Raw genomic sequence first — 27,371 nt, 5'->3', positions numbered from 1 at the left:
CGGACTGGGACCTGTTCATATACGTTCTTGGCAGATGATCCAGAAGTGGTTTGCCATTGCCTTCTTCTGTGTGTGAATGGAGTAATTGTTGGGATGCCACGGAGGAAAACTCCGTGTTGCCTAGACCACGGCCTTGCCCAACACAAGTTATAAATTCGGTCACCGCCGGGAATCGAACCCGAGACCCCAGGATTATTATTTCCGAGAAATGGAAGTTTCTACACTTCTGTCCTAATCGCTTGGGGATTATAATTTTAGTTGAGACGCATCGCAGTAGGGCACCAGACCCCCGCCGTTGCTTACCTTAAAATATTTTCGTCATCAGTTGATAGTGATTGGTGAATATAACTTTGAAAATTAATATGTTTATAGTAGGAAGGATGAAGGAGATGGAACATCTTCATCATCTGACTCTTCAACGAATCTTACACCCCATGCTGCTTATGCAGCTGGCATAGCTCGCGTGTTATCGCTTACGTAGGACATTGCCTAAGTGGTGATTAAAGTGTTGCCTTTTTGCATCCTGTCGGTCCGTAGAGAATAAAGCAACTCCAAGTCGGTAGATATGACTTTTGCAACGTCTAAACATCTCTTATTGCATGCAGATATACGATGTATAAGCATTGGCTTTCATATTCTCAGAGCTGTGTTTCCTATCGCGCTGATTGTGTTCCAAAGATCAAGACCAAATTCAACACCAGGAATGTGAAACAGAATGCGAAGTGTAATCGACGAAGTCACTACACATAAAGAATGCTTGATAAGAAGACGAAAGAATATGCACATGTCAGCGGTAGATTAATCAAAAATAATAAAAAAAATATATAATTTCCAATTACGAAGATGGGATATTTGTTTTATAACTTTATCAGATATAAAACACTCTTATTCTAAGTAAATATGACAGCTACACACGATGATATTACGTCTCTATATGATGTATGGTAAAACACTTGGTGTGGAATCCTGGCTTCCTTCGGCACGTGTCAGAATAAAACGTTCTTTTCTCTCCTGCCGCCTTTCACTATTAGAAGTCTTACCAGGAAAACTAGGATAGAACTAGTACAAAGAAGAAGGCTTGAATGAATGTTTGCAAGCCTCAGTTTGAGTCCAGATCACGTAAAAGTTCGTAAAATACGTGGCGGACTCAGTCCGACATCGGACCGGAACTCGGATATTTAAATGTCGGACTCAGTCCGACATCGGACCGGAACTCGGATATTTAAATGTCGGACTCAGTCCGACATCGGACCGGAACTCGGATATTTAAATGTCGGACTCAGTCCGACATCGGACCGGAACTCGGATATTTAAATGTCGGACTCAGTCCGACATCGGACCGGAACTCGGATATTTAAATGTCGGACTCAGTCCGACATCGGACCGGAAATCGGATATTTAAATGTCGGACTCAGTCCGACATCGGACCGGAACTCGGATATTTAAATGTCGGACTCAGTCCGACATCGGACCGGAACTCGGATATTTAAATGTCGGACTCAGTCCGACATCGGACCGGAACTCGGATATTTAAATGTCGGACTCAGTCCGACAGAGACCGCAAAGGGTAAAGTTCAGAAGACGACCTCCAAAAATACTGACGAGATCCTGGACCAGAAAAGACAAACGTATTGATATATTTTGTTTCGACCTGAAACGTAAGATTTAACACTGCATTATGGATACACGCTGTTCGAATCTCATCTGGAAAATTGGCTATCCTCACTGAGAATTTACGTCGTCTTCGCTAGATGTTTCACAAAAAAATATCTCGAAGCAGGTTTGGCTATATTCGTGCACATTCTGTGGTTTGGAAAGTGGGCGTGTTTGTAACGCCATCTGTTATCATTCCACCCACAGCTTGTGCTAAAGTGGGATGACGGGAAAGAATAACAAAATTCAAAGGCTAAGAAATGCCGCGGGTAATTTGGAATCCGTCCCAATGTAACAGGTATTTGCTGTTTGCTATATAAAAATAGCTTTTAGTATTCTGATCTGTTTATCCGAAAGATTTCAGGGATATCTGAATATATCAGGAACAGTTGAAGATACAGAAAGTTTATAAACCGTTTGGTGAAATTTTAGATTCTCACGGCTACGAGTATTCTGGGTTGTTGCATATCTTAGTCTTTGTAGGTGTTTACCAACGTTTCGTAGAAACGAACCACTTCCATATTCAGGGCGAATTTAAGGCGAAGATGGTAGCGGTACTTTTTTTTGGAAACGTTGGTAACCATACAAGGTCACACAGAGTCGCATCACAATCCAGGAAACATGATCGATACGAAATTTCAAGCCCAGGATCCCTTAAACAGCAGCCAACAGTTTCTTATTATATAGACAGATTGCTGGATTTCTAGACGTTGTCCATTATCGGATATTGTAAAAATAAAACAGCGTTTCGGATACTTCACCTGTTTTCGTCCACAATTCATAATAGGGAAGGCAGAATTTCATAGGCTCCACCATATAACTGCCCGCGTGTATGTTAGACCAATTGACGCACGGTGGCCATGTTTGAAAAAGCCATGGAATAGTTACACTATAATATAATGCATTCCTGTTTATCAGAACTTGTTTTATGGTTTGCTGTTTTGGATCGAGGTTAATTGTAGTGGTACAAGGTGATAAATATGAAATATGACCTTATAGATCATTGTTATGATCTATTTAAAATAAGTTAGTATCCCATAAACCCGTCTTTCGGATAAAAATAATGTACCACAGGATTCTAACCTCATTCTCTCGCAAATACTAAATCTCAGATATTTTTAAACAAAGTTTTGTTGCTGCAGAGTAAAATTACATTTAAAAGCATCTTTAGTGCTTTGGACCATTACCATAAGCAAACATACGTACGTCGGTAACACAGAATTACCCAGAAACTTATAATCTGCAAGGCTTTTACCCCCAGAAATTTCGGTTCATTATTCATTCCATCATCCAAGCGTTTTGGACGAACGTGTTGCCTTCATCCTCAGCGCAACCTTGAGACCACAACATGTATTTTCAATCACCGCTGCGAAAACTTAATTTCTCTCATTTTATCACAATTTGATATTGATAGGCTGACAAATCCTCAAATTGCACTGACCAAGTGATGCCATCTATCAAGTTACTGCGAATCAGCTATGCTGCCAGAGTTGATCCCGCTGGTTTAGCCGGCAACAATGTGTGTTTTACTTCTGTGGTATTTATCTACAGACGCAGTTACTAGCTTTAAACCACACAGAATTTCTTACAGTGTTGTCAATGGATTTACGTGTTGGACAAGATATGGAAGCTGGATTGAGCTGACTTAGGATCATGTGGAGTGGCGGAAATAATTTTCGTTATCTTGTTTACTTACATTTGGTGCGGATAACCGTTTTTCGCGAAGTGTGTGTACTTTTATAGCTGTGCAGTCTGCGTGGGGAGACAGTAGCTGACCGGGCTTATTTCCATTATTGTGAAAAGGTTTACCCAGCGTACCCCTTCGACCTGCTTTTGTTTGGTTTGCTATTTTAAACCGTTACTACAAACTCTTGACCACTGGTGTGTCTAAACCCACCATTTTCTGACCATATTGGCAGGCTCACAATAAAATACTTAGTTCTCTCCAGTTATATCATAGGAATTTTTTAACATCTACATTCAATAGATTACCAGCTGTCCTCACTAGGGTATTACCTGGTTTTCCTCAGTAACTACGAACAGACTTTTGTCGCAGTATTTATAGATTGTAACTAATAGATTATTCAGTAAATCAAGTTTTTATAAAGATATATTTATTAATGAAATTCGTCTACAAATAAATATTTAATTTAAAATCTGAAGCTGCTGTGTTACTGACAGTTTTTCTCACCATGACTGAGTAACTTAAGGGAAAAATCAATAACCGGAAACATGAAACAAAACGAGGATTTCCTGACCAGCTGAGCGACTATTAAATTTTCAGGGACTCTACTCTATGGAGTTAGTTACGTATCCGTATACTAGTCAGTTCCTTCGTAATTTTCTTTTATATGGTACCGAGGTAGAAATAAGGGAGGAGCTTTTAAGGTATAGGTCATGCTATTTTGGAAATGCTGCAAAAGCATAAGCCACAGCTGTACTGCGGAAAAACCACTTCTTCTGTCTAATCCAAGCCTACACTGTTATGACTAGGCTACCCAAGGCATCATATTTTATGTTTTTCCTCAGGTAAAGCCCAAGACCAGTAGTATTGAGTTTGCGACCTCTTCAAGAACATCGTCTTCCATTCGGCATTCAGTTATTATCGCCAATGTCTGGTCTCAGTTTCATCTGAAATAATTGGACTTCAGAATAATAAACTCAACAGGTTGGTATAATGATTAGCGCTTTAGATATATCTATTTGATTGGGAGTTCATTTTGAATTAGTGCTAGTCTGCCTTCATCTATAAAATTCATAATCGTATTTTTATTGTATTGATATTACCAACTTTTGTTGATGGAATATCTCACAGTACGTACTTGATAGTATGTCATGCTTTCATATTTTAAGTCATTTTTTTTCATGTCAAAACCACGGAAGTAGTTTCGTTTCCTGATATTCTTTTTTTTTAGATTTTATAGTACGCGATTATTCATCTTCCGTAGCAATTGCAGCAGACGAAGACCGTTAAGCTATGCGTGGCTGGAAATGTACGTGTAGCATACAAATTCTGGCGCCTTCGCTTTATATTTTTGCCTTCAGATGGTTTTGTGCAAATTCGTTCCGAAAAGGAAGTTAACTTGCGTGTTGTATTGCCGACATAAGTATTTAACTTCACATTTTCGAAGCATAATTCGCGCCGGTAAATATTTCGCAAGATGTGCGCAGAAACGCATGTGGTTTTTACGTAAACTGAAATTTTTCTTACCCGTTTTCACTAAAATTGGAATTCGCCGACAAATTTTAGCAGAACCCCTAAATATCAGTGTTAATAAAAGTTATTCATAGATGCCGTATCTAGACGATAGGCGACATGGCGAATAAACAGCTGCATGTTTGCAACGTTTCGTTCCGAACGCGCCAAATACGAATTCCAGTGTGACGATATTAATTTACTATTAAGTTGAGCTCACTATACAGAAGACTGTCCGCCTAACAATGTGTGGTGATGTATATAACAGTAACATAATTATTGTGTTTTTCATTAGGAAACTTGTCTGAAAAAAGTTGAAACGTAAGGAAACCATTATATGTACCAATTCATATTTCGTTGTTGGTAGACCTGTTAGCTATTGTTTTGGAGTTTCTTGTTTGTGCGGGAAATTGAGAAAAATAAAGTACATATTTACTGTGATAGTAGCTGTTAAAACGTGATACGTTATGACATTAGGCGAAGCATATGCAAGTGTTTTGTAAATCGACCAATATAAATACAGAACTTGGATTTTATACTGAGCATTTGTATTTGAACGTTATCAGTGGTGGTACAAGGTATTTACACAAGCTGCTTTCTTGTCGGTATTAACGTTATGCGTTTGTCATTCTTTTGAAATACATCCGAAATATTATAGGACGTCAGATATTTCGTATGCGTTTCAAGCTTCTGCACAAAGCTAAGTTTACAGTACACAATGCTGCCAACAGAAGTAAGTGAATTCTTTTATGTATAGGTAAGGTTAGCAAAAGACTTCTTCCAAAGAAATGGGTATTCAGATGCTGATGCAGTGAACGGTTTTTGGCAGGAAACTTTTCTTTTCTATGTGCTATGCACTTCTCCATTGCTGTTTAGTCTTGGTATTTTGATAATATGCAGTATTCTCTGTTGAAAAACTATGATGTATGGGAGCCATAAAATCAGTTGTTCCATATATTTAAGAAATAAATGGCTGTTTTGTCACTGTAGCCTCTCATTCACGTGTTGTGGATAGGGATGACCTTCAGATAAAGAAGGTAACATCAAATATGTGTAATATGCAGTTGCAGGTAGCTGATGCAGAGTTGTCTGTTAGAAAGTGTCACACAGGTTCATGGACACATTTTTTGGAACAAAACGCTATGGAAATTCTTCATGAAATCTGGAATTTAGAATGTGTTCAACCTCTGGTCAGGTTCGTCCGCTGGTTGACTTCCACCTTCATCCTTTGTGATATTCTGTATGTCCTCTAAATTTAATTTACATACTTTGCTGGTTAGTTATAGTGACCAGGGTATGGCCTGGATTAGATGAGTTGGGCAAAATTATTCTCTTTGCCATGTCTCAGGGGACTTCCCAGTCTTTGATCAATTTGGTACTGGGCTACTTCCCTGTGGGGTATGGTGGTCAGAGCACAGAGCTAATCACTACATCTAGTGCTATGAATATATTTCTTATATTTCTGACATAGTGTCTGTGTTTTCAACTATATGACAGTATTGGCGCTGTCACAGTGGCTCTGAGGTGTGGGCCTTGTGCCACTTGGTCACTGGGATCGTGGGTTCGAATCCCACTCAAGGCATGGATGTTTGTCCGTGACTTTCTATGTTGTGCTGTCCTGTGTACAGGTAGAGGCCTTGCGACAGGCCGATCACTCATCCAAGGAGTCCTACCAACTGTCTATATAGATCAGAGCCAACAAAAAGTTGGGACCCACAGTGCTCAGGCACTTGAAGAATGGGTCATATAAAATAAATAAATAAAAATAACAGTATTGAACCAGCCATTGCTGTGTGATCATAAATTTTTGTCTGCAACATAAATGTTATCTATCCTTTCATTGCATAATTATTATGTATGATGTTTGTTTTGTTTCAGGCCTTAAACTAATAAGAGTACAAAATTCTTCATAATATAATGGACCGTGTGTTGAAACTTGATAAAAATGCAAAACGTGAAGAGGTAGCAAAGTCGTTTACTAATTGCGTTGCAAGACCTGGAGGATCACAAACAACGATATGCGTTCCTGTGCCGAAAAACTGCACTGTGGTGGATTTACAGATCGACACTAACCTGTCTGTTCCATGTTTCAAGACTGCAGCATTTTTCAGCCACTGTAGCATTCTCTTCTGCATTTTCAGTATCTTGTCTCTGGTTCTATTGGTGAGATACCAGGATTCAGAACTTACCGTGATGGAACAGAATATCATGGCTCTGAAACAGCAAGTAGAGATTCTGGCAGAGAAATCAGGCAGTTTAAACCAGGAAGTTGACGCTCTGCAGAGCACAGTGAGAAGTCTGACATATAAATATCGCAGTATCGTGGGAAATACAACATTTGTAAATGTGACAGACATGATTAACAGATCTATGTACTCAGGTGTTGAACATTCTAATTTTTTACCCACTTCTACGGTTTCATTGCCTTATGATTCGTCTGTCGTGGATTATGTAGTTTCAGATGACGTTGAAACAATTCACATATTACAGGAACTAAAATTGGAAAATATTAACAATACTTCAGCATCTCCTCTTGACATTCTGTTCAGGGCAGATGGCTCATCTAGCCGTGAAGATGTTGCAACAGGAGAAGGTTTGAGAGTGGACAGAGAGAAGCGTTCTAATAGAAGAGGTAATCATAAGCCATCTGAGGGTCGTCGTCACCTGAACAACAAAAGAAAGAACCGTGGTACACTGAATATTCTTGCATTTCAAAATGCTTGAAAAATTGTCTCTGCATTGTCGCTGTTTGTCTTGTCCAGCTTTTGAAATATTTATTGCTGTTGCTATGTTGTATTAACTGTTCTTTGTCAATTCATGCTTCAGTCTTGTTATGATTGGGAGGTTCTAGGTTGTCTGGTGGTTGTAACGCACTTGGTTTACATAATTAGAAGATGGTAAAGATAATTAAACTTGACTGAGATCTTTCATACAAAATACCATGAGTTTTAACATACAAGATTTTTGAACAATATTACTTTTGTGAAATCAATAAAATTTCACTATTTGAAGAGGGGAACTACATATTATTGAGGGACTGAAAGCTGATTCAAATTGATGTGAATAATTTGACAGATTACCGTGCTTTTGCTGCTTAGATCCATCATCATTTGATTATTTTACTTGGGCTGTCTTTAAAAGTAGGAGTTCTTGACATCTTCCGTGCCTGGGGCCCGCATTCACCCATTGTCTTTGACAGGGCTTCAGTGTTAAAACTGAAACACTTTTTTTCTTTTTCTTTGCCAGACAAATTTTTCTTGAGGTTGACACCCCTTTAATTGTTCAGCAAGAAGACAAATCCTAGTTCTTGATTTTTTGTTCATCATTAAGCTGAACAGTTGCTTATGCGCTCGGTACAGACAAATAGAATATTCACTGATAATCAGCTGTTTTTAATCATACAGAGTGACCAAAAAAATTAGGATTACATAAAACACAATGCTAGGCCACAGGTTGAGAACTCCTGCTTAAGAGATACTTTATGCTCTGATGGAAACAAAATCTAAATATAGTTTGGTGCATTTAGTAAATTTGGTTTTGTTTAGCATTAAGTAGTGATTTCGTTGCGAGTCTGTAATGGAACTCTTTATCGTCGTATAAATACGAGAACAGGCAATTATTGCGTTTATGCCTACAGGCAAACAATTTACTAGATTTTTTTAATACTAATCCTTTTGCATGCTGTCTAATCTGAGAGGCAATGTCCAACAGGTTTGTTATTGTAGTCCTTAAAAGTGTTTTAATAAAAATATATTTTCTGCGTTGTTAGGTATTTGGACCTTGCCCATTGGCTGATGTTATAAAACAGGTCCAATGATTGGAATTGGCTTATTCTAATGGACTTCACAGAGTAGGTGCCCCCTTCACTACTCCTGAAGATGAGGACAGATCGAGTTCTCAAAATGGATAAGGTCCAAGAACCCAGCAACCCAGATTGTATTATGCCATTGTCAGAACCCTTTGGAATCATAAGATTTATCTGTTAATTGATCATTCATAATTATACCTATTAAGGTACATATAGGAAACAATGAGGTACCTGCAGTCTGGATATTACAACAATGTTCAATGAAATAAAGATACAATCCGATTTTTAAAAATAGCGTGGTTTCTTTTGAAATTACACATGAAAAATCTCATTTTGTCTTGCAGTATGTAGAAAATAATAAAATCAAAAATTGTACTTGTCTTAATCATAATTATCACAATTATTTTAAGCTTTTTTATTATGTAAACTAAACACCGAGGTGTAGCGTAAGTGCAGTTGACATTTTTAGATGTTCATGTCTGTACTACTTTCACCTGTCTTCACTACTCATATAAATATATTTTTTACATCTTGGGTTAATGAAATCTGTGCAGTTTTTTGAAGCATATGTTTTTTTTTCCAGTGTCCAAGAACTGAACATTTATCATTTCTTTATCCTCAGGCACGGGTCTTAAAAACTTATTATTTTGTGGGACTTATTAAAGCTCTGCAAGGGGATTGGTCAAAGTTGATTCATCTTAATGTCTATTCCCCAGATTTTATGAAAAAGTGCAAGCTATTCCCACATGTGGCCTCAAGAGACTAATTTTTATTAATGGATGACCAAGGAAAAACTGGTCGCACTTTCATTATTGTTGTATCCAGACTGTACCTTCGTACAAACAACAACATTTGCTGAAATTTTTAATGCTCATGAACTGTCACCACAATTTGCATATTGGGTAGTAGAAATTCATGCAGTTGTTGATGGTTTTCTACGGTACAGATTTATATTGAAGCATAATTATTACTATCGTGCTGTATTTTGAGTGTATCAGATTTCTTAAAATATTTCAGGTCCATCTGTGGTTCATTTAAAAGGAGCTGTGCCTGATGTATATATAGAGGATGGAGGTAGTATGTATTTGTTTAGTATGTAACTTGTATGATAAAAGCAGTAACTAACATGATTATACTGGGGAGTATTAAAAAATTCAGGTTTGTCTTTGTGTGTTATCAAAGGAGGCACTGTATTTGACGTGTTATCCATCAAGGAATGCTAACACTTTGAATTTGACCTTTGTGAATGTCAAGGGATTCCCCGTCCAGTCACACCCACATGCAAAAGAAAACACTTAGGTCTATACATAAAGTGCCCATTATTGTTGTTTGAAGAATTTTAATCATCATCATCGTCAGGGATTTTCCGGTTTCAAATTGACCTTTCCATCGTCTTCGTAAAACTCCCTAATATCAAATTTAATTAAAATCCTTTCAACCATTCTCAAGTTATATGTGTGCAGATGGATGGGCAGAGTGAATTCAATAGTTGCTCCGCAGGGTTGTGAACATGTCTACATATCTACTCCCGACAAGAATTTAATCCTGCTCATCCGGTCATTTTACTGCCTAAGTTATACTGGCGGTACAAGATCCGTATATAACATGATGTGCTAGCTCTTTATAGTTCAGTAGTATCAGGCATTATAGCAGGCACAGTAGTTTTTGGCCGGCGGAGAAGCTAGCGGAGCTGGCAGACGGACTTATTCTGTGTACTTGAGGTGGCAAGATCAGTGTATTTGTTTTGTTTGGGCGTTCAGTCTGATAAGTTCCTCGTCCTTCATGGAGGCAGACGAAACATTATACTGTGATACAAGTCACTCGCTCCTAGCCTTCCCCTTGAATATTCCACAGGCCAAAAACTACTGCGACCCCTATGCAGGTAGCTTTGTCAACTCTATATGATATTTGAGTGCAAAGGAAAAATATATTTCTAACTACTTTGACTCTTGTGGCAGGTTTGGTAGCACCATGGTATGTGGACAAACAAGGAGCTGGTGACTTCTTGCTGTCAAAGTTTCAGATGCGAGAAGGGAATGGGGCAATTCAAATCTCAGAGCGGGGTCTGTACTATATCTATGCTCAGGTGAGAATACATGAAGCACATGTCTGGTGGTCAGTTTCTAAGTACTTTTTTAATATATAGATGTGCATCAGAATCTATCAAAATTTTGATCCACGATTGAACAGAAACCTAATTTCATTGGAAATGTTTTCTGTTGAGAGATTGTTTTTCTTGGAATTTATCTCGGATTGGACATTCTTACTTTAGTATCGGGGAGTAGCTTGAATTTCTTACTTGTATTTTGGATCATAAATGTAAGAATTTATACTGCAAAATGTGGTATTTATAGCATGTTGTCTGGAATGTCTCACAATTGTATTTTACCAAATTTTTCATTTTTTCTCATTTAATAATTATTATCCATATTTTAAGAGTTATAAAAGTGTTTGTTTCCTGTAAATTTTATATACTGCTGCATGCGATATGAAGAGTTTAAGATTGTCTGTGTTGATCAGTCATACTGCTTGATAGGTGTATTACTTAACGACAGAATCGTCAAACAGTTTCGCCATCAGACTCCGTGAAGAAGGGAAATCTTCACCTGAAGAACTGGCTCTGTGCAGCGTGAAAGCGACGGGCAATGGTGAGACATCAGAAGTGAGCTGCTTCACCTCTGTAGTGCGATTCCTCAACGCTACTGATCGCTTGTTTGTCTGGCAGCGCGAGCGTAACCGTAGAGTTATTCTTCGAGACGGTTGTACCTTTTTTGGTGTTGTTCATCTTAACGGTAAGAGAGATTGATGTATGATATGAGGTCTCTTTCACCAAGGTTGATGTTGATGTTTCCAGCATTTGTAACTGAAGAAACTAACTGAACCACAAGTGTGGTGAGTTGTGATCTATATAATATATGAAAATTGATCATGTGAGAATTGACTCACAATTGTGACTGATCTGAACGTTTATAATTCATAATGTTGGTTTGAATAAAGTCTTAGTTTTTGTGAAAATTATAAAAATACTGTGTCATAATAAATATTTATGTATGTGAGATGGGGTTATCAAGGCTGTGAAGATGTCGCTGTTGGTCTCACAGGTAGTAAGACCGCGTGGACTTCTAGGTTGATACCAACATTTCAGATGAATATTCAGCGTGTTCATCTGAAATGTTAGTATCTACCTAGAAGTCTACGCGGAAGATCAACATTGAAACATCGATATTATTGTTATAAAAACAGGACGGAGATTAGGTTAGCAGAAATATAGAGTATCAGGGGGCCACGTGGCAAATGGGCTCAATTTCGTATCGCCCTTATCTGGAGCACAAAGCAGAGTAAATTCACACTGTATTGCGAGTATACTCTTTTGTGCCAGTTACAGAAATTCAAATTGGAAAGAAATTTTATAGCTATAGGTTGAATCACTTTCATGATAAAGACTAATAGTTGCTTTTTGTGGTCCTTTTTTGCATTTTTTTATAATTGTCGTTCAGGATTACCGTGCCTATTTTGTATCCTGTTTTGAGGAATTTTGGTACTTTGGAAATGAAAATGAGAAATATTTGAGCCAAAATGGCAGTTTAGTTTCTTTATGTTGCATCTGCTGAAGGAGTTTGTATCCATGTTGTTTTATCAAGACACATTCTTGATACGTGTATCTAGTGCAGTATCTGATTCTAAAGGCTTACTTTTGTGGAAAGCTATTCAGTCATACGAGGGGCAGTCAAAAAGTTCCCGGAATTGTGGTGTAGCACTTTAATGGTAGTACATATGGCAACGCTTATCTAATCACCTTCAAAGTAGGACCCTTGCACACACACACACACTTTCATTCGATTTGATGTCCTCCATGGTTGCGAAACGCGTCCCCTTGAGGCCCATTTTCAGAGTAGGGAACAGCCAGAAGTCACTCGGAGCGAGATCCGGAGAGTATGGTGGTTGGGTGATGACGGGAATGCTTTTCTCGGCGAGGAATTGCCGCACAACCAGCGAGGTGTCGAATGCGACGGCCGAACTCCGGAAAATTCCAAACGAAGCCTTCCGCCGGTGCTTCCGACAATGGCAGGATCGATGGAGCAAGTGTGTGTGCGCGCAAGGGTCCTACTTTGAAGGTGATTAGGTAAGCGTTGCAATATGTCCTACCGTTACAGTACTATACCACAATTCCGGGAACTTTTTGACTGCCTTACGTAGGTAGATAAAAAGCACTTGTTGAGTGTTTACAGGAAATTAGTTATGTAGGTGCCTTTAGATATTCTCTCTCCCCTTCTCTTTTTGGGGAGGGGGAGTCAGATGAGCATCTCATTTAATAACATAGACTAAGTATTGCTACTGTAAAATTAATGGAAAGTAGATTATTGAGTGCTTTTAATATGTAGAATAGGCATTATGTAGTAGTAGCATCTGTTATTAAACATGGCTATTCTGGGTGGTGCTGATGGTGAGTTGAAACTAAAAAGTAATATAATAAATTTATCAGAATATTTTTAAAAATATGCATTTATTCTTGATACTTGACTGCCATTTCAGTGTACCCTTGTATTGGGTTTAAACTGTGGTGTGATTAACCCATGACTCTGAAATATTTTTACATGAGGTGCACAAGTCAGTCTTTTAAGTTTAAATAATATAATTTTCATACTAAAAATGGACGCACAAAATTTTGAAAACATTCCATTATATTTTCAAGTATGTGGGATGTTGCTTTGTCTCAAATTATGATACACTGGAGTGCCTATGGAAATATCTGGATGTTTGCAAATTGAAATAATCAAAAGTATAAAATTTACACTTTATTTGTAACTCACGTTTTTCCGCACATTCAATGAATATTTAAATTTGAAATACCATTGTTTGTTATGGAAAGCTCTTATTAAGTACATAGGCACGTCAAATTTGTCCAGTTAATTTTATCACTGCATGTCGGTAATTTGTCTTTCCAGTTTCATGTTAGGCACTCTTCCGGGGATACTATTATGCAACGTGCACAGATTTCCGTGATCCCTGGAGCACATAAATTTTTGTGACAAGTATGGAGGCAGTGGAAAAATAAACATTGAAATTTCCTAGTCAAACTTGAAGTGCCTTCATATAATACGCACAAAATTAAATTTCTTTTTAATCTGTTCCGTGTGATCAGTAGTCGTAGTTTGGTAGCAGCGTTAAGTATGGATGGGAAAAATGGTTGATGTTCGTAGAATTGGCTTTAAAATTGTTGTAACTTTCTGTTTGTGATCATGTACATGTTGTCTTTTAGTTTATACTTTTTTAAAATTTTAATTAACACAGGTTTAGTCCAAGTAGCGATAAAACATTTATTAGGTTAAATTTCCTTATCTCTTTGCTTGTATGCAATGTTTAACTTTCTACAAAAATATATATCCAGTAATATATTCCAGTTCAAAAGAAATAACATTTTTACCCCATTTTCAAGGTGTTCAGTGAGCAGTAAGTTATTAGAGATTTTTTAATTTAACCTTTTTTCCATTGTGTGTCAATGTTAAGCAATTTGCTGGTTAATTTCCTTTGCCAAACAGTTTGGCAAGATGGTAGTTTTCCCTAATTTTAAACCATCTAGTACAAAAAATTTAAAACAGCCCCCCCCCCCCCCACCCGTATGCGGTGGTACACCAGATAATATTCCTATTAAGACAAATTTTAAAACTGGAAGTAATGGAGGTTAAAAGGAGGATACACTTATTAAGTAAACCAAGCTTACTTCCCGATACACTGGTGGTATTTCTTGTTGAAACGTTTAAAATGTACAGTCTCTACAGTTTTTTCATGTGTGTGTACTGCCACCTTTCTTTTCATACCGCACTGCATCATAATAAGCACCTTGAATAATGTCCAGTGTATGATTTAATAATAAGTTTACCTTTTTTCTGTAATGAAATATTTTCTGTAGACCTGTTGATTGATTAGTGAAAAATAGTTATTTGATTGAATGTACTGACAGTCATACTTTGATTACAAGTACGCTGAATTTATGTTACCAGAAATGGGCATTCATTGCATATAAAGGCTATTCCATGCTGTATTTCTTTTAGTTCACGGAATAACTTTGAGGTTTGAGTAGGCAATTAGAGTTCTGTTTGAGTGAACGTTGGCTGTGGTTAGCTGTAAAGAGGTGCACAAGGAAATTACAAGGGCATCTGGTATGTGTCATAGTTTTCCTTGGTTCTTATTAATGTGAATTCACTTATTCAGTGAATGTGAAGAAGCTTGGTAAAAAAAATCAGAGCATTCTGGTACAGCAGCTGCCCTGTCGTGCATGTGCACCACTTTACTAAACTTTAGAGATCAAAAACTAATTAAATTAAGCTCAGGTACAAAATAATTGGTGCTTATTTACCCCATTTGATGTAATAAAAGTATTTTTCAGTTTTGTTGTATTGTTATTGATTAATAACTGTTTGTATTTAGAACTGTTTAGAATGTTAGATATGAAGGTTGTATGTTCCTGCTGAGTGATGATCCAGGTAAAATGATAACACTCATTTATGATCTCAAAATATATTGTAATTTCAACAGATTTTTTTACATTATGTTTAGACCTGGCATTACATGAGTTGGTGAGCATATGAGGTAAATATGACTGTTAAAAAATCATTTTTAAGGAATTGTATGTAAAAAATTAATGCCTTGTAGGAATTTCAAGTTTATCTGTGCACTTCTGCTATTTCATTCATATATTTAGACATAAGTTGGTATGGGTGGTCAATGTTACAGCTGTTAAAAATATTTCAGTTGGTTTCAGATTGGTGAAGGAGAATGTGTGTGTGGGTTTCTTTCTCCCTGAATTTTATTTAAATATACTTACGTTATAATTAAAATTAACAATATCTGTGAACCTGATTGGTAATATTTCAATTACCAGTAGCTGACCTATAAATTTTAAATATATGAAAGTCAGTGTAACATACCCAATGTAGGTAAGTACTTATGAATCACAAAGCATCCTGACCACACATGCCAAGAAACATTTCACTATCCATTTCATTTACTAGAAAGATAAAATAAAAACAAAATGGAATTTATGCTTTCATTTGTTCTTTCCAAAAGTCTGTTACTTTTCCCTGTGGTTGATTATATATTACCTGATTCTTGTTCTGCTGAGATTTTTTTTATATCATGTGTCTAGACTGTCACATGGTAGGATTTGAGGTTATGGTGGCGGTATGAAAATGGCTGTCCTCTGGGCTGTAGTGCCATGTAGTCTGGTAGAAGTTTACCAGTGTTTCAGAGGTCCTTGCTGCCCTGTTGATGGAGGGAACAGGGACTTAGAAATACCGGTAAACTTCTACCGGACTACAACCCAGAGGACAGCCATCTTTGGTTGCAACATATATCATGCTCTTTTAAAATTATTCGTGCTTGTTGAGCGCTGTAATATTAACAGGCCAAACACTGAAAAATTACCCATCTTTTTTATCCAAAAATATCCATGCCCTATTTGAATCAGAAACTAGATTCTGAGACTGACAATTTCGGACATGTGAAATATATTTATCATCATCAGTCTTCAAATACAGAACACACACCAAAGCTAACTTTACAGACTCAACGATCACACATAGTTTTTATGCAGTTAAACACTTCCACAGGCACTGAGTGCAAATTTGTTTAATGAATTAACAGTAATTTGTCAGTAAATCGTATTTATTATAGTTTTAACAAAAACTGTTGAAAATGGCATCCTTACATTTAAACACATTTCACAGTAACATAAATTTGGTGACACTCTTAAAGTTCATTTTCCAGATCTCATTTTCCATGGCTTTAAAAGTGTGGGGATTGTTTCCAGGGCTTGAAGAATACAGTTCTCTTACCTGAGACAAGTTCATTCTGGGAGCAAGTGAGTATAAATTCATACTGCATTTGTATTTTAATGGAGATTAATATGATGGCAGTAGACTACCTATCCAACTATTTCCTATTTATCAACCATTTAAGTCCATTATTTTTTTAAGAAAGCCTCTGAAATATTGATATGGGCTGTTATTCAAAGAAATACAGAAGGCGAACTTCAAAGTCTGTGAAAATAGAGGGTACTAGTTTCTGCAGCTGATGTAAAAGCAAGAGATTATTCTATTAACAAAAGATTCGGTTACTAAATCCTGAGTACCCATTCATGGATTCTAGTTTACTAGCAGGGAAGCCATAAGTCACTGACAGTTTTTTACCTTAAAAAAGTTCTCAGCATAGAAAATGATTACAAGTATTCTTGGTTTTCCATTCCTGAGTAAATCAGTCTGATGAATGGTGAGATTTGAGGTTCTCAAAGTAACGAGTAAGAAGGGAGCTTACTATTTCCATCATTACCCTGTCAGTAATTACCAGACTGGATCTGAGAAGACAGCCATGTCTTGTCTGTAAGATGTTTTATTTACAATACAATATACACAAAGGGAATAACTGTCTTCTCAAAATACTATTTGTGTATGATATATTCGGAAGCAGGGAGTCACACACAATCCTTTGTCGCACTTGTCACACATATAACGGGATTCCCTCCTCTTCCTGGGCCTCAGTGTTGTGTGGGTGCACACAAAACAGGTTCGAAGTCCAGGTTTCCCTTTTGGTGTATCTGGAACATAACATGGAAAGTGTCTGTCTGACAGCCTTATTGGATTATCCCCCTTTGAAGGTCTTCCGCCTTTTGGCGATAACTTTGGTGCATGATGTACTTGTAGCAACTGTCTCGTTGCCTCCAGTTGGAAGTCGGCCATGTTGATGTACGTGCCCGTATGCATCTGATACAGAGCATGAGCATTTATTAGACACAAGTTCATTAAGTGAAAGAATGTCTTTTTGTACCACTTGACACTTCGACGGACACATTGAAGAGAGCTCAACCTGACGTCCGTATTCTCAGCAGTTGTGCTTATGTTGTTGTGATATTCCACCAGGCACAAGGGTCTCATAGTTGGAGCATTAGACTTGTAATGCCTTGTTCTGGTGGCCTTCATCTCACTGTTGTGGAAAGTGGTGAGCATGCAATCATCCCACCTACCTCTCCACCGCAAAGCCATAACACTGCCTGTATGTTTTGATTCTATCTCCCCCTTCTGAAGTACTTTCCTAAACCTTGGCAAACCTTTGTAACTCTTTTTTACCTTTCCACAAACATTGGTACCCATACTAATCAAGTGATGTGCGAGGGAAGGAGTCGTATACAAACTGTCGACGTAAAGATTATGACCATGGTAGAGATACGGCTTCATCAGCGTGGTAACCACACTGTCTGTTAGATCCACCTCTTCTTTGCTTTTCAAAGCAGTATTCTGCACAACAAAATCTAACACATACCCTGACTTAACATCACAGAGAACAAAGAGCCTCATTTTAATGCGCCTGCGTCTCGGGTTACAGTTTTGACCTCGGAAGCTCAGTCTCTCTCCTATACGCAAGTTTCTGAATGGAATAAATGTCTCGCCAAACTTTTCCCGTATAAGTGAACTGACTTTTGCAATTTTGAATAACTTGTCGTTTTCTGGTTGTTTCTCATTGTTACAAAAATGGAGCATCGACATCAGTAAGTCAAATCTATTTTTAGATATAATCTCATGGAAAATTGGAGAACACAACAGTCTGTCAGTGGACCAATATTCGGAAACAGAAATCTTTTGATTCCTTACCATAAGCATATATACAGCTAGAAATGTATACATTTCATTGACATCTGTCTCTCTCCATTGTCTTAACCGAGAATAAGGAGATTTCTTAGCCTGGGCTATCTGTTGATAATACCTATTTGATTCCATTACTATTAACTCAATTAATTCCTCACACAGAAATGTTTTTACAAAGTCAATGATACCGGCCAGCTCATGGTACTTCCTCTGGATCCCAGCTTTTGAGCCATCAAACATAATCTTCTCTGGTTCAAAATCACCATCCTCCCATTCAAACAACTCCAGATCTGCTGAAGCTCTTTTTCTCTTCCTGGAAGGTCTATCTGGAGAAATTTCATCCTCACTCTCATCATCATCGTCGTCATCTCCATCATCATCATCGTCGTCATAAACAAAGTCGTCATCAACGCTGTCTCCACCACTAATGTCGCTTGCATCATCACTACCTTCCATATCTTTAGAATCAATGTCATGTTCACCACTATTATGATCATTATCATCAATATCAGGCAGGTCAACTGATACTTCAATATGTTCCACATTTTCACCATTATCACTCTTAACGTCACTGCCATCAGCATATACATCATCTCTGTGATAAGTGCCATAATCAATAATCACATTGTGTATTTCTTTCTTTGCAACAGTCCTCTTACTAGGCTTGAACACTATGGTAGGTTTGGTTTCTGCAGAGTGCCTGAAGAAAGGAAAGCAAACAGGCATTAAATTTCAATAACAGAATTCCAGTAGTCATATACTTTCTGTAGGAATACAATTCATCATCACAAAACATCTTCATGATACAGAATTATTAAATCCTGACAATAAAAAATTAGAAAATAGTCTCATACTAATGAACTTCCTTTTGTTTTATTTACACTACACATGATATATCTAATACATTTAAAATCCAGTAATAAACTAAGAAAATAGCAGCAAAATATAAAGCCTGATCAATTCTATATTACCATATCGTGTAGTCGATACATGAAGAGGTAGTAAGTAAGCAAACGAGACACCAAATATACATCACTCACCTGATTTCATCTCCATTCATACTTGTTCTGTGTTCCTCAATAACAATGCCATTCTTATTTTCTTCTTTAAATACTGTAGCGTACTCTGGATCATCCTGACGACATGCAAGTAAAGAAGAATATGTGGTATTTGCGTTGTCACAGCAGAGAAGGTATCAGTGTTGGTCTCCTGGGTTGTAACTTCATGTGGACCAACATATGAGCCCTGAAGATGGAGATAGTACGTTTCTCCAAAATGTTGGTATCTACCTACAAGTGCACGTGGTATTACAACCCAGAATACCAACATCAATAAGGAGAAATAAGCTTCACACCATAGCAGTTATCAAGTCTTAATATTTAAATAGTTGGTAACACTGTTTCTACTTCAAATCATTTCATAAAAATATATGTTTAATGGTGTATTGCAGCTGCACTATGATGTACAGGTGCTTTGCACACAAAAGACGTTTGGGAGCCACTCTAAAGTATAATGTGTCTAGTTCTGGCCTTGTATTAGAATACATGAATTGACAGCTCATCTTACACACACTTCAGTTCCATCACAAAATGTATTTGAAATTCCAGCACTCAGAATAAGCAAATACACAGTAAAATATTAAATGGTCAACATTTCATTTGAAAAATATATATAACTAACCTTCACTTCCTTCCAAGCAGAAGGGGGCTGTCTCATGTTCACAAATTCAAAGTCCTCTTGGAATGAAACAGGACAAGCTTCGCTGTCTGAATTGGGCTCTGATTTAAGTATATCCATCCTGTACTATAAAATATATTAATATAATTTAAATGATGTCTAATCATAGAGCCTATTACTATTCATCTTACCAGGACACTGACATTTTACAAATTAAATAATATAGTTAGATTCGCAAAAGGAAACATAGTCACATTTAAGTGGCTGGAGAGCAGAATAATTTAAAAATGGTCATCATTCAGCTGATTTTTTCACCCACGGGGACTGCTGAACTGTAGTCTGATGTTCACTCTATCCATAGAAAAAGCCAAATTCACTGACTGATGGCTGGACTTATTTAAATTAGGTTAGGAGTATTAAATAACTTGTAATAGGTGTAGCAACCACCTAAATTAACATTTGAATTCACTGTTGAACTGCACGTCAGAAATAGACTCTAGATTTTAAAATTACACATTTCTTTTTAAAGTTGTATGTCATTATCACACCTTACTCATCTGTAAGTAAATGCAGAGGTAGTCCTAAGATAATTCTCTGATTACCTATTTTCTAATTTTCTTCTATTCACAATTACCATATTAATATGGCAACAAATTCAAGACACATGGAAACAACCTAGGAATATAAAACAATTATTTTAAATTTAGTACCATAAGCAGGGAATACTGTCTAGATAATAACAGAAAAATTGCATAAACAATTACTTGGGCTACTTAGAAATGTCATTAACAGAATTGTATTCAGTTTTTATGTATTTTGAGGATCTGGTACGTTATCCTTATCAAGGAAAGGTGTTTGGATAACACAAATAACTGCACATTTCTACACCATTATTATTATTATGGTAATGAATAACTGTAGATATTACAACTTTTTCGAATCACAAGACCTAAGTAATTGACATCGAGGTGTATTTCTTAAGTATGGACTTCTAACAGTATCAAAATATATTCTATACATTGTACTAATATACTAATTTTTAGGTTACTGAATGGTCATACAAACACACACATTCCAAACATGTAGGAGAATCACTACTGACACCGAATAACAGCAGAATATTATTAACGATGCCTTGGGTAATTACAGGGAAACTGAACGATACCAAATGAGATTCGCCATCATCTACCTTAAAGATAGAGGCAAAAGGTTCGTTGGCAAATGTCTGTAAAACTACATGACGCAATGACCCAGAACATCACAATCCAATTTTGTCTATGTGAAAGTTATTCTTAATAAGTCTGTCAACAGTAACATCCAGAGAAAGTGACATTTCTAATTATATCCTACTTCTTGTGTATATGTTAGGTAATAATCATTTGGAGCATAGATATTTTCTTAAGGTGTTCAATGTAAGCAACGCTACACTCACAATGTAACATTTTAAGAGAAATGCTATTTCACAATGTTCGTGAAGCAAAGTAAGAGATGTGATTAAATCTTCTGTTTAGTATGTTGGTTGTTCTGGTCTGTGGATCTGTGGAGGGCAAGGCGTGTTGTTTCATGGTTGTTTAACTAACTGCCTTGCATCTCTGAGTTTTTGTTTACTATGGCGAGAAAGACACCCAAGGAAAATAAAGAGCCGCCCAGTTACGAGTGGTTTACAGATATGAATTTAAGTTTGGTGCCGTATTGGTTTCTGGCCTTTCTGCGTGTAGTTATTACACTGCTACCACAGTATGGTTACATTCACCCAGACGAATATTTCCAATCAGTGGAAATTGTTGCAGGTATGTTAGGTTAGGAACATATGTCTTGATCATTGTGATTCTAACGTTTTGACTGTTGCATATTATGCACACATGTTGATGATACAATCTCTTCATTATCTTAAAGAATTTTGTACATATTGTAAGAGATTGAGGTGCATGTCATTAAGTGGTACCTCTTACAAATGAGACTAGAATTTGCAATTTACCATCACATGAACACTGCTTGTGCAAAGAATATTTTAGAATTGTATGTGAAGTAACTGACATTGTTGTATTTTTAATATTGTACATTTATTTCCAGGTGACATGTTTGATATTGAAGTGACTCGTACATGGGAATTCAACACAACTTTTCCAATTCGCAGTATCACGTTTATATACTTTGTTGTTGGAATACCATATTCATGTTTAAAATATATATCTCCATTCATGTCTTTGTGGTTTGACATCAGTATCAGAACACCCTATATGCTACTTGTATTGCCTCGACTATTTGCTTGTTTGTTATCGTTTGTATCAGACTATTGTATGTACAAAATATGTTACTTGTATGGTCAGAATTATCGGGCGAGGTTGATGACTCTTGCCAGTTCATATGTTACTTTGGTCTATGGGACAAGGACCTTCACTAATACCGCTGAAATGGCATTAAACTCTCTGCTGTTGTACGTTGTAGCCTACTGCATGTGTCATTCAGATCAGGTAAGAAACACTAACACCCTTGTATTTGAACATTAAAACATGTCTTGGGCTTGTTTTGATCCAATCCATGTTGCAACAATTATTTTCTACTGTGGGTACTGTAGGATAGAGGTAGTATACTGACCTGATTATAAGAGGTCAAGGTTGATTCCAGTGTGTGTTTTGTGTTTGTTAATATAGACCTCAACCTCAGAAACACTCAAATCTCTATGAATTTTGACAATATCAGGCCTGCATGATGTTTCAGAGGCCACACAAAATTGTAGGCTGTTGGTGTAAGTGACTTGTTTTGCAAAGGTACAGTAGCATGGTGTCTGGTTGACATTTGGGAAGAACCCCATTTGATTTCTGGCAAGGGATTGGGAATTCGTGATCAAAATAATGTGGATGTGTAAACACCAGTTAATGAAGTGAAAAGAAAAACAGTATTGACATCTTTTTTTTCAGTTTACCCAAATGTACATTTTTCTGAAATCCTAAATTACATTTACATGTTTTTGTTAGTGTTATCAGATGTGTGTTACGTGAGAAATATAGGGCTGGTTGATTCTTCCTTCGATAAAATTTTAGTACCAGTAATTATTACATTAAAATATCGAGTTATTTTTTGTAGTCTGAAGTTTGTCTCCTTACAGGTGATCATTCAGGATGAATATCTGAGCGAGAAGTACAATGCGGCTGGGACTCCTGTCGAGAGAGTGAAATTTTACAAGTTACGAAGTGCTCTGCCACAACATTCCTTAAGCTTGTGCTTTGTTGTTGCAACAATCACAGTCATTGGGGTCTTTAATCGACCTACTTTCCTTGCTTTTGCCTTTCCGTCTGTCTTCTTCTGGCTGCAGAGAGGCCTTGGGTCAAAAATAATTGGTCTTGGTGACTTCCACCTTCGCATTCTGATTTTTACACTTTCTGGGATCCCAGCCACAGTAATATTTATACTCATCGACTCATTTTATTATGGCTACTTAACAATGAGCGAGATTCAGGAAATGAAAGTCAGTCTGAATAATTTTGTGGTGACTCCACTCAACTTCTTAAAGTATAACATGAACGCTAACAATCTGTCCGAACACGGCCTTCATCCAAGATGCCTTCATTTCTTGGTGAACATTCCGTTGTTGTATAATGTCCTTGGACTTATGGGTCTTGGAGCTTTCCTTAGCATAATGTACAGGTGAGTGAAATACAAACTTGATTGTTACTGATGAATGGTTTTGAGAATGAACGTGAGTGGCTGGAATGGTCTTAAGGTAGCCAAGAAAATAAACTGAAAGATTGTACTAAAGAAAGATGTGAGAAGATAAAATTAATATTTCTGAGGAGACAATTATGAGAGTAAAACATATTGGTGCCCTGTAATTGATTTATTGGGATCTAATAGAATGTTTACCTAAGTTTTTTTACAAGCTCATGTTTCATTTAATGTATGTACGTAAACAATATTAAACTCTTACGTGTTTGTATTTATGCGTCATAATCAGGCTATAAATATTTTAATGTGTATATTGCTCAAGTGGGCCTACATATGTGCTTTTTTATACAATATTACAACTAGGAAAAATTTTAGAGAACATATATTGTAAGTAATAATTGTAAATAACTTAAATTTCTGTTGATTTAGATGATATTCACATCACAGAAATTGATATTTTTTTCTTTTATTTTCCTTGTAGGTGGTATATAATGGTATTGGAAGTTTTACTATTTTTACACTTACATTTTTAAAGAGTTTTGCTATAATTCTTTTTTTTACTCCTAATATATGTCAACATGGCCAATTTTTGGTTGTTTATGTTGTTAGTTTTATTTTTCTTAATGATAGTGTTTTTGGATGCAGTAAATATTAAGTCTAAGAAGTTTAAAGGAACTTTATCTGTTTTATCTGTAAATAGTTCTTTGAATGTATGTCACTTGAAACTGCGGTGGAATCTCACTTCAGGCGTGTTTAACATGCTTCAAGTTTTGGTTTAAATTAGCTGTCTACCTTAGTCCTATTTTAATCCTTTGCGACTTATTACTCTTCATGCTTAATATGATTTGAATTTTGTTAAAAGCTTAAAATAGACCGAAAGGAAATTTACTTTACCCAGTTTCCACATTATCAAGTTCTAATCAACTTTTTCATTTTCAGAGGAATAAGACGCAAGTTTAGTGACCTGCCTCGAGTTCAGAGCATAATTGGATTGATGACATCATCATTTATCATTCCCATAATTATACTGTCCATGTTTCCACACCAGGAAGCCCGTTTCCTTATTCCCGTGACTCTCCCCGTCATCTTTCTTCATGCCCAAAGAATTCGCCACATTTCCAACACAGAACAGTCGCATCATGAGAATAGTACGACTTTCAAGGTAACATTCTCACGAGGCTCAAGAGGAAGCGTGCTATTGACACTGTGGTACTTTATCAACATTGTGCTCACTATATTCTTTGGATTCCTCCATCAGGGAGGCATATATCCTCTTAGTACTCATTTGGCAAGTGAGATGCAATTGAAACCACAGGTCATGACCCTACATTTGGTCACGAGCCACACATATTCTTTACCACTCTTCTTTCTCCAGCTCAGAAACTCCAAACGATTGCTATTCAGTAAGCAGACGGGGCGGAGATACCGTCTTGCTCGACAGTTTTATTCTTACGAAATGGGTTCAGCTCCATTGGAAGATGTACATAGGAAGCTGCAGACATTGCTGGAAACATATGAACTAAAGAAAACTGAGAAAAGGTTGGACTATCGTTTGTACCTTGCCCTTCCAGCAAGTCTTGTGGAGGAATTTCATATAACTGCTCCCAATTCAACATCTGCCTTGCAGTATTCAGTGGTGAAGGTATTTTATCCTCATGTGTCTACTGAGGCTCTCCCAGATGTATTTCATCTGTTATCAGATGATTGTATGAATTCTAACACTGAAAAATATTGTGAAAGGGAGAAATTCTATACGTCACCATTTAAATTTTTCTCAAGGTTTGTGCAACAGTTTGGTTTAACATTAGTTAGAATTCAGAGGTAATAAATTTAGAGCAACTCTTTGTAAAAATATATTTGTAAGTCTGATGAATGAAAATCTGTACCTCACTGTAAGATTCAGTTTTTAACACAGCTATGGCGAGGGTGAGTCTCATGGGAATCGATTTCGGTGCCATGAGAGACATTGGTGGGTCACAGGACTGTGTCATTAAATGGAGGCTCGGTTTCCATGGAGTAAAATAATCTGTATCTAACACAACAGCTGGGACAAGAAAGATGCATAAGGTTTGTGAGAGCCGCCAGAGTGCCATGTTTGAACCCAGACAGTAAATGTTCTGAATTTATTTAACAGTGTAGTGCAGTGGTCCCCAACATTTTTGTGCCTACGGGCACATTTGAGAGTTTATGAGATCGTGGCACCAACCAATTAACAAAGCCAAATTTTCTTTTCTCTGGACAAATAAGATATGGACACCAAATAATACACAAAACAACGCGACGTTTAATGATACAAGAAACCGCGCAATCAAAAATACGTAGTTTTATAAGTACAATTATTTTTACTCAAGTGGGAAGTTAGTGTGATGTTTGGCGCCGCATTTCATCGGCCAGTTTTTCAAATTTGGGAGTGTAGGATGATGTTGCTGCTCACAAACAATCGTCAAGATGGGCGTCAGTAAGTCGAGATCTGCGCTTTGATTTTATAATGTTCGTGGTTGAACATCCTTCATTATTCAGTATAACCTCTTTCTGTAACAACGCGGGCACCCTGAAAAAAGTCTTGGCGGGCGCCGCGGAGGGGACCACTGGTGTAGGGCGATGGTTGCTTGTGGCTCATGGGGCTTATTTCTTTGTTATGTAAGATATTAGAACTGAAGTATCATGCTTTGGGAGGGGGTAGGGTTGTATTGGCAAAAATGATTTGGGAGCCATTGTGTTAAATGATGGGTAATAATACTGTTAATGAAATTGAAGATTTCACTAATTATGTAGGGCACTTATTATATTATGATGTTAGGTTTGTTGTTCTTATTGAGAATATCGATATCTTCGAATTAAAGCCTAAACTATGTCTTCTTAATGGCTTATCCTATAGTACTTTGTAGTTTCTAATGTAAAGTGTTCTCAAAAAACAACTCATAATGTTAAAAGGTCTACAAATTTTGTTAGAAATCAAGTAAAGTGACTTCCCTGATTATCCTGTATCTGTTTGACCTTGCATTTTATAGAGAATCATTAATATTGAACTTCATCAGTACATACAAATAGAATTGGAGCATATCCCAAGTGTTACTTTGTTTAACAAATAACTATTGGCTTATTTGTTCTGTACGAAGGATTCATTCAAAGCTGCTGTTTAATATTTACAGAAATTTTTTAATAATTTTATACCTTTGCATACAATTTTGGCCCTGAGGAGTTCATAGGCAGATATGTGAAAGGTGATTATACAATTAATCCCTTGGTCCAAGGGAGACTTTGATCTCATTGCGCAAATTCCATGGCTACAGGAACACATTAAATGAATAATTGTAAGGAGAAATATTGTTACGTTTTTTCATTTCAAGTGACCGTTAACTTTGCATCGTTCTGTACATATGCATATTCAGAGTTGCTGGATTTCTGAATGTGGTAGGCATTTTATGAGGTGTCCAGTAGCCCTGAGCATGCAGCACATTATATCCACTACAAATTATGATAATGAGATCAAGAATTTGTTGACTTGTGGAAGAATATTAAATTTCATAAACATTTCCCTGCATGAGGCTCTCCTTTTAGTGCTTGCCATTATTTAAATGTATTTATTTTGAATAAAAACTACATTTTTGTGGTCGGTTGAATTCCCCAGAAAATAATTCCACTAGATGTGATTGAATAAAAGTATCAAAGTAGACAAATCTTAAAGTTTCTATTTTCATGAGTAATGTCACAGTCCTCATAGCAAAGCATG

General features: G+C 36.8%; 3 protein-coding genes across 27 annotated transcripts in view; 2 read left to right on the top strand and 1 right to left on the bottom strand.

Moving 5' to 3' along the window:
* The window catches only part of LOC110828012 (uncharacterized), a 66,351-nt gene extending 50,651 nt beyond the window's left edge, over nt 1–15,700 (top strand). For 3 of the 17 annotated variants that reach the window (XM_087347039.1, XM_087347037.1, XM_087347036.1), the window contains exons 3-7: nt 4,183–4,321; nt 6,728–7,538; nt 9,675–9,734; nt 10,616–10,743; nt 11,194–15,700. In XM_087347039.1, coding sequence (XP_087203165.1) covers nt 6,767–7,538; nt 9,675–9,734; nt 10,616–10,743; nt 11,194–11,463 — 1,230 coding nt within the window. In that variant the 5' untranslated portion in view covers nt 4,183–4,321; nt 6,728–6,766 and the 3' untranslated portion in view covers nt 11,464–15,700. The other 14 variants (XM_087347042.1, XM_087347038.1, XM_087347041.1 and 11 more) reach the window with 13 other exon arrangements.
* Nucleotides 15,701–16,304: 604 nt separating this feature from the next.
* On the bottom strand, nt 16,305–21,315 carry LOC110828004 (piggyBac transposable element-derived protein 4). 9 transcript variants are annotated; one of them, XM_087347025.1, is made up of 5 exons: nt 20,922–21,015; nt 20,521–20,647; nt 19,976–20,098; nt 19,336–19,430; nt 16,305–18,995 (listed from the first exon to the last, which is right to left on the bottom strand). In XM_087347025.1, exons 2-5 carry the CDS (start codon nt 20,527–20,529, stop codon nt 17,087–17,089), a joined length of 2,136 nt encoding a protein of 711 aa, XP_087203151.1. In that variant the 5' UTR covers nt 20,530–20,647; nt 20,922–21,015; the 3' UTR covers nt 16,305–17,086. The 9 variants fall into 9 exon arrangements, with proteins under 9 accessions (XP_087203151.1, XP_087203156.1, XP_087203150.1 ...); XM_087347030.1 differs by having other exon boundaries at nt 20,575–20,647; nt 20,922–21,014; XM_087347024.1 differs by lacking the exons at nt 20,521–20,647; nt 20,922–21,015 and adding an exon at nt 21,034–21,315.
* A 101-nt stretch (nt 21,316–21,416) lies between these two features.
* PIG-Z (phosphatidylinositol glycan anchor biosynthesis class Z) lies at nt 21,417–27,319 on the top strand. The gene is made up of 4 exons (XM_022060236.2): nt 21,417–21,762; nt 22,046–22,446; nt 23,082–23,620; nt 24,578–27,319. Exons 1-4 carry the CDS (start codon nt 21,582–21,584, stop codon nt 25,461–25,463), a joined length of 2,007 nt encoding a protein of 668 aa, XP_021915928.2. The 5' UTR covers nt 21,417–21,581; the 3' UTR covers nt 25,464–27,319.
* Nucleotides 27,320–27,371: the final 52 nt, after the last annotated feature.

Source organism: Zootermopsis nevadensis, unplaced genomic scaffold, assembly GCF_977971745.1.
Source record: "Zootermopsis nevadensis isolate Lab colony 2312 unplaced genomic scaffold, Znev_1.0 Znev_ptg000011l, whole genome shotgun sequence".
Lineage (NCBI taxonomy): Eukaryota > Metazoa > Arthropoda > Insecta > Blattodea > Termopsidae > Zootermopsis > Zootermopsis nevadensis.
The sequence above is the reverse complement of the archived record's forward strand: the minus strand, read 5'-3'. Positions and strand labels throughout refer to the sequence as shown.

Bases quoted from the DNA above. Each gene is read 5' to 3' on its own strand.
- LOC110828004 (XM_087347024.1), bottom strand. From the start codon at position 21,054: ATGTTTGGAATGTGTGTGTTT. The intron at 19,431-19,975 runs GTTAGTTATATA...GCATGTCGTCAG, and splicing joins CTGCTTGGAAGGAAGTGAAG to GATGATCCAGAGTACGCTAC. The intron at 18,996-19,335 runs GTGAGTGATGTA...TCCTTTCTTCAG, and splicing joins ATGAATGGAGATGAAATCAG to GCACTCTGCAGAAACCAAAC.
- PIG-Z (XM_022060236.2), top strand. From the start codon at position 21,582: ATGGCGAGAAAGACACCCAAGGAAAATAAAGAGCCGCCCAGTTACGAG. The intron at 21,763-22,045 runs GTATGTTAGGTT...ATTTATTTCCAG, and splicing joins ATCAGTGGAAATTGTTGCAG to GTGACATGTTTGATATTGAA. The intron at 22,447-23,081 runs GTAAGAAACACT...GTCTCCTTACAG, and splicing joins GCATGTGTCATTCAGATCAG to GTGATCATTCAGGATGAATA.